Source organism: Arvicola amphibius, chromosome 10 (genome assembly GCF_903992535.2).
Source record: "Arvicola amphibius chromosome 10, mArvAmp1.2, whole genome shotgun sequence".
NCBI classification, from domain to species: Eukaryota; Metazoa; Chordata; class Mammalia; order Rodentia; family Cricetidae; genus Arvicola; species Arvicola amphibius.
Genome location: NC_052056.1, coordinates 77150915 through 77162640, shown reverse-complemented (window position 1 = coordinate 77162640; position 11726 = coordinate 77150915). Strand labels below are relative to the sequence as shown.

At 43.4% G+C, this 11726-nt stretch overlaps 1 protein-coding gene across 1 annotated transcript in view; it reads right to left on the bottom strand.

The window, feature by feature from the left end:
• The window catches only part of Pi4ka (phosphatidylinositol 4-kinase alpha), a 134044-nt gene that overhangs the window by 72567 nt on the left and 49751 nt on the right, over positions 1–11726 (bottom strand). Inside the window, exons 10-17 of the mRNA XM_038345205.1 lie at positions 11169–11265; positions 9632–9823; positions 8884–8984; positions 8166–8295; positions 6107–6239; positions 4483–4578; positions 3792–3975; positions 2650–2753 (exon numbers count right to left, since the gene is read on the bottom strand). Coding sequence (XP_038201133.1) covers positions 2650–2753; positions 3792–3975; positions 4483–4578; positions 6107–6239; positions 8166–8295; positions 8884–8984; positions 9632–9823; positions 11169–11265 — 1037 coding nt within the window. The remainder of the gene's footprint in view (positions 1–2649; positions 2754–3791; positions 3976–4482; positions 4579–6106; positions 6240–8165; positions 8296–8883; positions 8985–9631; positions 9824–11168; positions 11266–11726) is intronic.

The following is an 11726-nucleotide window of genomic DNA, read 5'->3' as shown; positions in this document are numbered from 1 at the left end:
CTAATATCTGACTCTAGGTTTTTATTTATTAAGACCAACTAGAATTCGTGCTACAGAGTCCCGGGACCACCTGCCTCTGGATGATGGACATCCTACATTAACCCCAGGAGTAAAACTGATGTTGCGCCTTCAGCCAGAGGCCAGGATCCAGGCCTCTGCAGCTTTGCAATCAGCAGCTCTGATACTTGGCATGGTGTGTTACTAGTTGATGCACATAGGCCTTTGAGCCTTGGTTTCTTCCTGTGTGAAACAAGTATAATAATTCCCTCTTCATAAGCAGGAGGAGTTAAGCACTGAACAGGCTGGTCCCTAGCAAATGCTAGTCACGACAAAAGACACTCCTTTCCCAGTTAGGTAAAGCCTGGTAGGTTAGGGGAACAAAAGCTATCAAATGTTCCTTCTGGTGAGAAGACAAACTTTGGAGAGGGTGTGTGTGTGTGTGTGTGTGTGTGTGTGTGTGTGTAGGGGCTGGAACCCAGGACCTTGTGTATGCCAGGCAAGTGCTCTAACACTGAGCTACAGCCTCAGATTAACAAATCATTTTAATGGCAATAAGAGGCTTTATGGGGGAAAAAATGGCAATTTTGACCAGAAACTGAAGAAACTGCAGCATGAGATTAGCAGGAATTGCACAAAGTGAGGTCAGAGTTCAGCAAGATCAACACAAGGGCCAGAAAGAGGCCAGCAGGGATCCAGGACAAAGAGCAGGAAGTGCCCAAGGACAAGGAGTCCCAGAAGACACATTCAGATTAAGGGAACAACATGGGAAAAGAAGTGCAGACAGCAGGATGGACAGGCCCCGTCTAGTCCTCAGATGGTGTATGGTCTGGACACACAGTGGTGGCAGTGAGAAAACACTGACACAGCTGCTCCTCACTACCCACGGGAAACCGGCTGCAAACTCCCAGGATATAAAACATCTTTCATTTAAAATGGTGTGGTGGCTGGGTGTAACAGCAAACAGCATTCACTTGTAATCGCAGCACTTAGATGACGGAGGCTGGAGCATCATAAGGTGGAGGCAACCTGAGCTATCACAGCAAGACTGTATCATAATAAACAAAATATAAACTAGGATGTATTTACATATATTATGACTGCATTCTTGCATACTTTAAATCATTTCACAATTACCCATAGTGCTTACTACAATGCAAACATCACAAAAAGTGTTTTTTGTTGCTGTTGTTGTTAGTGTTGGTTTTTTTTTTTTAAAGATAGGATTTCACTATGTAGCAGAACTTGCTATGTGGCTCAGGCTAGCCTCTAACTCTCAGTCTTCTTGCCTCAACTTCCTAAGCAGTTGTGTTACAGTGTGTATCACCTCTCCCAGCGTTGGAGATATTTTATTATTTGGAGAATGTAGATGAGAAAATCTGAACATGGACAGGATAGATGCATGTCTTGGTTCTAACATTTACTACCTGTCGGTGGAAACCAACTGTGTAACAATGCCAAGAGCTCACACTGGTCAAGAACTTGCACGTATATAATCTCCCACCAAAGTCCTAACAGGCCCACGCCTACTTAGCTTCTGGGATCAGCTGAGATAGGTGCACCCAGGGCCGTCTGGCTCACAGACCCGCACATACATCTATTCACTACTCACACAATGAGATATGCTCTTTGGCAGGTGAAGAAACCAGGCATGGGCAAGCTGAGCATTTACTGAGGCAAGGTGGCTGCACTGCTGCCCACTAAACTGACGACTAGGAACAGTAATGCCAACACAGGGGTGCTCTACTCTGTACCAGTCTCACGTCTTTGTCTGACTTTTCTTCCTGCCAAGAAGCATCTCTCAGTCCGCCAAGGAAACTGAGCAGGCTTTGTACAAATACAGAGTGTGCAAAGATATAAACGTCTATTCCCTGGGCCTCCAAATTCCAATTGCCTCTCTAACCCTGCACATGGTTTTTGTTGTTTGCGGGAGGGTGGGGGGGCTGAGAAGCAAACGTGGGCCTCATACTCATACTGGCCAGTGGGCAACTGTTTTGCATTAAATCTCCAGTCCTCAGATCTAAGCTGAGAAAAGCACACTCACAGGTGGGTGGTGGTGCATACACTTTGAATCCCAGCACTCAGGAGGCAGAAACAGGTGGATCTTTGTGAGTTCGAGGCCATCCTGGTCTACAGAGTGAGTTACAGGACAGCTAGGGCTACACAGAGAAACGCTGTCTCAAAAACAAAAACAAAACAAACAACAACAACAACAAAACAAACAAAAAAACATACTCACATAGCTTTTCCATAGCTATTACACTATTTATTCAATGTAGAAACTAGAAAACTACCTAATACCCAAACTAAAGACTGGTTAGAATCTTGCATAGTGTGGTACTATGCAGTTATTTAAAGCAACAAACAGGGCAACATTTCAGGTGTAGCTGGCATGTTGCTTATGTTTAAGAAGCAGGTCACCTAGATGTGCATTATGGGCCTGTGTGGCAGAGAATGGAGCAGAGCAGAGGGCCATAGGTGTAGCTCAGCAACAACTGCTGCCACGTGCGGTTTTTATGTGCTGCCTTGCATGTACACTGATTTATAGCATATAGCACTTCTGTAAGGCTAACACCCACAGGCCAATCCTCAGACTTTCCTCAAACACAGTTAAATGCTGTCAAGCTCTAGAGCAACGAGGCATAGAATTACCTGTAGCCATGGTCTTTGTAGTCTTTGGTGGCCGAATAGACAACTGAACTGGCCTTCACACTGATTTGCTGAAAGAGATTCCAGACTTCCTGATAAATGTATTGCTGGAAGAGAGCAAGAGATACTGTCACCATGCCATAATTCCTGAGGCCACTCCTAGACAAGGGAAGATCACCCAGGGAGAGCTCTGGAATCTGATAACAAAAAGGACCATGCAGGGCATACTTTTGTATGCATGTGTGTGTTTAAGTGCCAAGACATTTATATGGTGGTAAGAGGAAAACATTTTAATTTTCTCCTCCCATCACTCAGGTTCCAGGGATTGAACTCAAGTCCACAGGTTTGTCAGCAAGTCTTTTTACCCACTAAGTAATCTTTGCCAGCTATGTTTATTTTATTGATTGACTGGTTTACATACAGCATTTTACTATGAAGCCCTGGCTGGCCTAGAACTCACTATATAGAGCAAGCTGGCTTTGAACTCACAGAAATCCTCCTGCCTCTGGTTCCCAGGTGCTGGGATTAAAGGTGTACATACTATGCCTGGACTATATTTTATTGCTTTAAGATTCTATTTTTAAATTATGTATATTTGTGGGTGTCTATACAGGAGTGTGCCTGGGATGCAGGTACCCTCAGAGGCCAGAAGAGAACATCATACCTCCTAGAGCTGAGGTCTTGGGAGGCCCTGTGCCACCTGACTGGGAGCTTAGGACTGAGCTCGGGTCTTCTAGAAGAATAGTATGCATTTCTGGCTTTTTTTTTTTTTTTTTTTTTTTTTTGAGACAAGGGTTTGAATTCCTAATTCTTTTGTCTCTACTTCCTAAGTGCTGGGACTACAGGCATTTATCATCGTTCCTGCCTAAGGAGATCTATTTCTAGATCTCTAAGAAAACCCTAATCAAAAGGAAAGGAGAAGTAGCCTTTATTTAGACTCACTTTTATGCTAGCTACATTGATAAGAAATGAGTTTAAACATCCTTTCCAGAGAGTGATACAACCACTGACTACAAATTCTCTCCATACAGTGCTGAAACCACTGTGAGAATTTAGCTTAGTTTCAAGGTGCATTAACAGTGTAATTTTATACTCCTTATAATCAAGGTTTCCAGCTCCAGCCTTACTGCAGGACTTTTCCTTACATTTCCAGTGATAACTAGGCAGCCCAGCTGGTCGATGATGAGAACATCAAGTGGTGAGGGAGGCTGGCAGAATTTCTGCTGCAGGATCTGCAGAATTGGCTCCATGACCTTTGGGGTATCTCTCAGGGCCACTGCAATGTGTCCCAAAGCACGGATGGTATGGTCAGGAATCAAGTGAGCATCCCTATGGGGGGGAACAAGAGAGGTGTTTCAAAAGCTCTGAGAGTTGGGTATGGTGGCGCACACCTTTAATCCCAGCACTCAGGAGGCAAAGGCAGGTGGATCTTTGGGTTCAAGGCCAGCCTGGTTTATGGAATGACAGCCAGGACAGTCAGGGGTCCACAGAAAAACCTTGTTTTGAAAAAACAAAAACAAAACCAAAAACGATCAAACAAAAAACCCTCCAAAAGTAAAGCAGCTCCGAGGCATGCAGTGGTGAAGCAAAACAAGAGACCACAGCCTCGACCTTGTTCCCCATGGCCTTGAAGAAGCAACTGGTCTCTTGCCACATTCAGAGACAGAGACCCAAACTTTCACTCCAGCACGGGGTCCAGAATGTACATTTGAGGGTAAGATTGACCTTGACCCTTCAGCAGACCCAATGGTGGCTACACTGTGAGCAGGGAAGAGGCACAAACACAGTGACTGATCCTGCAAAGCATTGCCATACTTCCAAATGACAGACACATACTTGTCACTCTCCTGGGAGATGTACAGTCGGTTGGAGAGGCTAGCCAGGAAGGCCTCCACTATCACTGGGTCCACGGTCAGGCCAGCCTTCAGGCACCTGTGCAGCAAAAAAGTCCAAGTGACATCAGGTGTTAAGAAAATTGAATGGTTTTGTTTTCTGCTTGTTTTGTTCCTTGCTAAGGTGTACAACATTTTACATAGGAGCTCTGAAGTTTCTACTCCAGAAATCTGAATGAAAAGCCATTCTATAGAATGGATTTAAGGAATTATAGCCAACTTCACTCACTTGGTAGTATCTCTTCTGGAAACAATAACTTAAATCACTGCCAGTTTTGAAGAAACTGCTTCCTTCAGAATAACGTAACCATGCTAATTCCAATTCCATACTTCTTTTACCATTCACAGCAACTGACTCCCTATATAGACAGCTGAGGGTACATCATACCAAGCCCCCTGACCCCTGCTGATTAACCTCAGGGCCTTACAAAGGCAAAGCACATGTCCTGCCACTAAGCTGCATCTCTGCTCCCCACCAGGGTGTTTTATTAAGGAGAGATGCTTATGTTATTCAGAAAATAGGAACCTTTAGAAGCCCCCAAGAATGTGAAGCCTTCTTTCTCAGGTGTATCCTGCTTGCCCCATCTGTTTGGCTACTAAGGCTCACTAAGAATGAGAAGTCAGCATTCAAAAGGAGGCACACATTCATACAAATTAGAGAGCAAGAGCATGCAGCAAGTCTCCACAGCAAACAATATTTAATCTTGTTGAAAATATGAGTAAAAGCTGTTGTGGGACATTTGATCACACTGGGTGAAGACATGTCTCTGCTAAGGCACATTCTGATTGGTCTAATAAAGAGCTGAATTGCCAAAAGCTAGGCAGCAGAAGATAGGCAGGACTTTCAGGAAGAGAGGAACTTGAAAGAATTTGAAAGGCAGGGGATTCACCAGTCAGACAAAGGAAGTGGGATGCACTGTACTGAGGGGAGGCAACAAACCACGAGGCAGAATGTAGATTAATATAAACAGGTTAATTTAAGTTTTAAGAGCTAGTTGGGAAAAAGCCTAGGCTAAGGCCAAGCTTTCATAATTAATAAGAAGTCTCGGCCGGGCGGTGGTGGCGCACGCCTTTAATCCCAGCACTCGGGAGGCAGAGGCAGGCGGATCTCTGAGTTCGAGGCCAGCCTGGTCTACAAGAGCTAGTTCCAGGACAGGCTCTAGAAACTACAGGGAAACCCTGTCTCGAAAAACCAAAAAAAAAAAAAAAAAAAAAAAAGAAGTCTCTGTGTCATTATTTGGGAGTTGGTAGTCCAAAGAAAGACCTGTAGTAAAAAAATCTCTGACTTATATTAAATATTATCCAAAAAAAATACAATTACACATTACTTTGGAAGATGAGCCAATGGGGAAATCCTTTTTTTTTTTTTTAATATACTACAATTTTTCTCTAATAAGCACTTTTATTTTTCTGGCCAAGAAAAGAAAGACAGCTTTATTAAAAAAAAAAAAAAAAACTAAACAACTCCTTTTATAAATATACAATAAAAGGATAACTTTACTCCTTTTGCATGGAGCCTTTGCCTCCTCAGCCCCCCACCCACCTCCTTCCTTAGTTAAAGCTCCCACCTGCAGATGTTGTCAATGGCGATGTCCCGGAGCTGCTCATACATGGACGGCTGGTTCTTCTTACCCGGCAAGACATTTAGAGTTGACTCAGAATGCTCATTGGTGACACTGATTTTTATATCATTGCCAGCAACTAAAAGTAAAAACTCAAATTCAAACTTGTGTCTGATTTAGTTTTACTTTCATCCCTTTGTCTCAATCTAAGACTATAAGATAGTAGGCTTTATTTTTAGCTTGTAAAAACAAGCACACAAACATCCAACCACATCTTACCCACTGGCTTGCTTCCTTTTTCCTTTTTCTGAGACAGGATCTTACCATGCAGCCCTGGACTGCTTGGAGCTCACCATGCTTGTCCCCTTAAAAGGCATGCACCACCACGCTTGGCTTACTGAACAGACCAAACATTTAGGTTCAAGAGTCTGAGACCAACAGAAAGGGTGAAGGAACATGTTTAAATCAAAAGGACAGGTGGTTTATAAAGTGTTAAACTTGCTTACATAGATCTAATCTACAATGGTAAGTAGAAAGTAGAAAAAGACATGATCTCCTGAGTAAATTGGGAGTATGGGGACCTTGGGGGAGGGTTGAAGGAGGGAGGGGAGAGGCAAGGAGGGGAGAAGAGAGAACTGTAGTGCTCAATAAAAATCAATTTAAAAATGGGAAAAAAGTGTTAAACTTGCTTATAAAGTAAGTTCAGCAATTTCTTAATGAACCATTTTTTAAAAATGACAAAGTCAGGCATGGTGGTGCACACCTTTAATCCCAGCATTCCACAGAGAGGCAGGTGGATCTCTGTAAATTCAAGGCCAGCCTGATAGTGAGTTCCAGGACAGCCAGGGTTATGCAGAGAGACCTGTCTCAAACAACAACAACAACAACAACAACAACAACATAAATGACAAATATCCACATGAAGGTTGCTTTGATGCTCAGTGAGGCAGTCCTGTCTTGTCCAATCAGTGTGCACAAAGCAGGTAAGTGTGTGTTTGGCTGAAGGTGCACGTGACAGAAGCCTGGGAGATCACAAGCACAAACTTAAACATTTACACCATTCCTTAACAAAGTTAAAATGACTGATTCAAAAGATAGTTTGAAAACATCACAATTATGAATCAAGGATTTTTTTTCTTCTGTTTGTGTGTCTTTACTATAAGACTGAGGGAGTCTTCTGATGGCTAGGTTTGGGTTTCTTCATTAGTGCCTCACATCCATGGAAGCTGGACTAATTAATTAGTTAGTTAACTAATCAATCTGCACTAATTACTATTATATGAGAAGATCTGCTCTGAGCCTGCATCCTCTATGGGGCAGTGTGGAGGAAATGAGGCAGTGTACATGAGACTCCCAGCCCAGCTCTGAGGCCTTCAATAGGAGGAAGAGAAAGGCCTGAATCCTAGGGAATGGGGATCTGAACAGAGACAGAAGGAAAGATGTAGAGGAGAGGAATGGCCCAAACAAGTATGGTCAGAACTCAAATAGTTACATGGCCCCTCTCACAAGGATCCAGAAGCTCTGAATGCTGAAGATGAGCTTGTTGTGGAATATGAGTTGGAAATGTGTACATTTGTTTATGTTGTGGAACATTTGTTTAATGATGCAAAGATGTCCTGTATTCTTTTACGCTGCATTTGTTTAACTCTGTAAAGCTGTGTTACTTTGCCTATCTAAAACACTTAATAGGTCTAACAAAGGCTGAACAAGCAATAGTAAGGCAGGAGAAAGGAAAGGTGGGTCTGGCATGCAGAGAAAATAAATAGGAGGAGAAATCTGAGAAGAGAAGATTGAGGAGTGAGAGAAAAGGAGGAAGACTCCAGGGACCAGCCACCCAGCTAGACACAGAACAAGAAGGAAAGACACACAGAAATAGAAAAAGGTAAAAGCCCAGAAGCAAAAGGTAGATGGGATAATTTAAGTTAAGAAAAGCTGGCAAGAAATAAGCCAAGCTAAGGCCTGGCATTCATAATTAAGAATAAGGCTCCATGTGCTTTATTTGGGAGCTGGGTGGTGGGCCCCTCAAAGAGCAAAGTGAACAGCAAACAGCTACGAGAGCTATTACCTGTGTGGTACTGACTGTGGTACTTATAGAGCTTCACCAGCACCGGGGATGGAATCACCAGAAAGTCTCTCAAAGATGGTGTCACTGAGTGAACCACCACTGGGAACCTTTCACACAGGCGGCCCAGACCCTGCAACACACAACATCAATCCATCATGCTGTCTGGAAAGGACCATCTACAAGGCCCTAAGATGCTTAAGCCTTCTGATGTTGGACCCAAACTTTTGAAGTCAAAGCTCCCAGAGACACCTGCTCATGGGTTAAGAAAAGGAAATGGTACTAATTCCTCAACAATCAAGACACACACACACACACACACACACATATTGCTAAGACTGTTTGTGTCTAGTAAATACACTAAGGTACAGAGTAGGCTGTTAAGCAATGGAAGGTATGGAGTCAATGGGGTCTATATCAAGGAGAGCCTTAGCTAAGCAGAACTGAGCATTATAACCAGGGTATCTCTCTGTGAGGCCTTGTGTCTATGACCTGCTCGCCTTGATTACGTGCAAGGCAGTCTCACATCAAGGAAGAACATAAGTCCTCTTCAAGGCAAGCAGCTCTTGCAGAAATGCATGGCCCTATCCAGAGAAGACTACCCTCAGTTCACAGCATAGGCATCTTAAAGGACAACTTTGTTGCCTTTTGTTTGATTCTGGAGAATCAGCTACAGCCTGAGCAACAGGGCACATGTGAATGGGAATCTCTGGAGACTGACCTGTAGGCAGCAGATTAGCAAGGGCAAATGGGCAATGATGACCTTGCTGGATGTCTTGGACTGCAGCTTTTCAGACAGCTTGATGCAAAGGTTTTCTGCACCTTAATTTAAAATCAGAAGCAGATACAAATAATCACTACAGCCCAAGATTCAGAAAACAAGTTCTCTTTCTTTCTTTCTTTCTTTCTTTCTTTCTTTCTTTCTTTCTTTCTTTCTTTCTTTCTTTCTTTTCCCCTTGGAGCTGAGGGCTGAACCCAGGGCCTACTACTGAGCTAAATCTCCCAACCCCAGAAAATATGTTCTTACTGGTTAAGCACAGGACTTAGTAAAGCCCACACAAATACCTGTTATAGGTATTGACACTGAGAGGTGACACTGGGAATTTTGAAGCAGGCACCCACATGATGTGAATCTACACCATCTTCTCTGTGGGTGGGACCCCTTTGTTTCACAACGTTCTACTAAGCAAAAATGTTTCCCAGACTCCCCCACCAGCCTCTTTCCCTCCAGTTATGAACTTCTATCTCTCCAGAGCAAAGTCTAAAGATCCATCGAAAAACACCAGAGAGAATGTACAGGCTTTGTGGCCTTGGGCTTCCCCTTCCTCCCAGGTCCACTGCCTCACATTGCAGGACAGGACAGCAAACGCCTGGACCAAGCACTCTAGAAGTCACTTTGGGAAACACATAGGGGGATTCCTGGGTAGGCCTAGAGATCATAGGATGCAGGGAGGTAGGTTTGGGCTCACCCTGCTCATCCTTCACAGCCCACACCATGAGGTCCACGCAGGCAGCATTTGCTTGGCAGCGCAGTTTGAGGGGGCTCATCTCACTGTGGACCCTGTCTGCATCATGTAGAATCTTCTGGAGCTCCCCTTGGCTCATGTTGAACTGCTCCAACACAAAATCATGGATCTCTTTCACAAAGGAGGTAGGGAGATCTGTGGGAAAGAAAGTTTGGGGTGGGGTGGGGGATAGTCACAGATGGGAAGAGCCACACCACAACATTGGTAGCAGGTGCCAACAGCTAAGGCTGTTCCCTCTCAACAAAAACAAAGGTGATCTTTGAGGTGGTTACTGGGATTCTAAGAATGCCTGCAGGGTCAAGCATGAACAGACCGAGCATATAGTTTGTTGGCCAGAGGCAAAGGGTGCTCCTGGAGTCAGACCAGGTGTTTGGTGGTGCTGAGGATCAGTCCAGGTGTTTACACTGTAGGCAAGTGCTCTACACTGAGATATACTCTCAGCTCAGAGTACATCTTTTAAGCAGTCAAAAACTAAAACTCAAATATATGAAATACCTAAAAAGAGTCAGGTGGTAGTGGTGCACGCCTTTAATCCCAGCACTCGGGAGGCAGCGGGCAGCTCTCTATGAGTTTGAGGCCAGCCTAGACTACAAGACCTAGTTCCAGGGCAGCTAGGGCTGTTGCACATAGAAACCCTGTCTCAAAATTTAAAAGATAAAGGAAAGAAAAGAAAAGAAATACCTAAAAATGGGATCATTCAGTTGAAAGATTAGAGATTTTCCTAATTCTCATCCTTGGGGCCTGAAAATTTCAGAACCACTGTGATAGGCAGAGGTCAGATCAGTAACAGACAGCAAGGCAAAAGGACTCTAGGACGTCAGGCTGGGCTGGCCATCCTTAATGAACTCCCAAGGGAACCCAAACCTGTGCTGCTATGGTCCCTATATGACTATTTCTCAGGGGCCCTCTTAATTAGATTAGGAATAGTTAAGTAAATTATAGCATATCTATATCTTAGAAACTTATGTAGTCACCAAAAAATATTTAAGAGGAATATTTAATGTTATGAAGAAATAGAATGGGAAAAACACATGAGAAACTGTGAGAAAATGTTAAACCTTTTATTTTCTAAAATGTCTATATTTGATATGTAAAACTATATGCACAGGACAATGATACAATATATATAGAAAAACATAATAGGAAATAAACCAACTCTTCAGCCATCACTGGCAGTATTACCATCAGGGTCAGATTTTTAAAATTTTCTTATTTCCTCTAAAGTTCAGTCATGTGATCATGTTGCTCATATGTAATCTTTTATTTTTGGAGATATAGGGATCTTGCTATATTGCCCTGACCGGTCTCAAACTCTTGGGCTCAGCCCATCCTTCTAAGTAGCTAGGATTATACCCATAAGCCACATCTGTTTTCACATGTGATTTCTAAGTTGGCACCAACAGAAAGCAAGTAGCAGACTGTAAGAATGGCCAGGGGACCCACCCCCTGTGCCCACATCCACATCCACCAACACCCTTACCTTTCATGTAGTACAGAGTATCTCGAAGCATCTTGAACATGGTCAGGTAGAGGGGATCACTGAAGTTTGTATAGTAGAGGTCAGCACTGGGATTGGCCTGCAGAGGAAATAGGCACTCAGCACAGTGCAGAGACTCTCCGAACTGCTTTGGTCCTGCACAAGGCGCAGCAAGCAACTACACTGTAAACTGAGCACCCACTTGCTGTAACTTGTAACAGACATTCAAATTTCCCTGTTCATCCTCCTCAGTAAAAGGCAAAGTAAACAGGCAGTCCATGCCTGGCCCTGATGTTATAAAAACTGATAAAAACAACAACAAAAACCACTACTAACATTTTACTATCTTTAGTCTGACATGGAAATGAAGGACGTGAAAGACATGGAAGGGAAATCTAATACTAAATCTAATCATTTTGAAGGATGACACTATAGTTTGGGCACTTCAAGATTTAGCCTACATTTTACAATTAAAATTAATTTTAATTTTTTTCCAAGACAGGGTTTCTCTGTGTAGTCCTGACTATTCAGAACTTACTCTGTAGACCAGGCTGGCCTTGA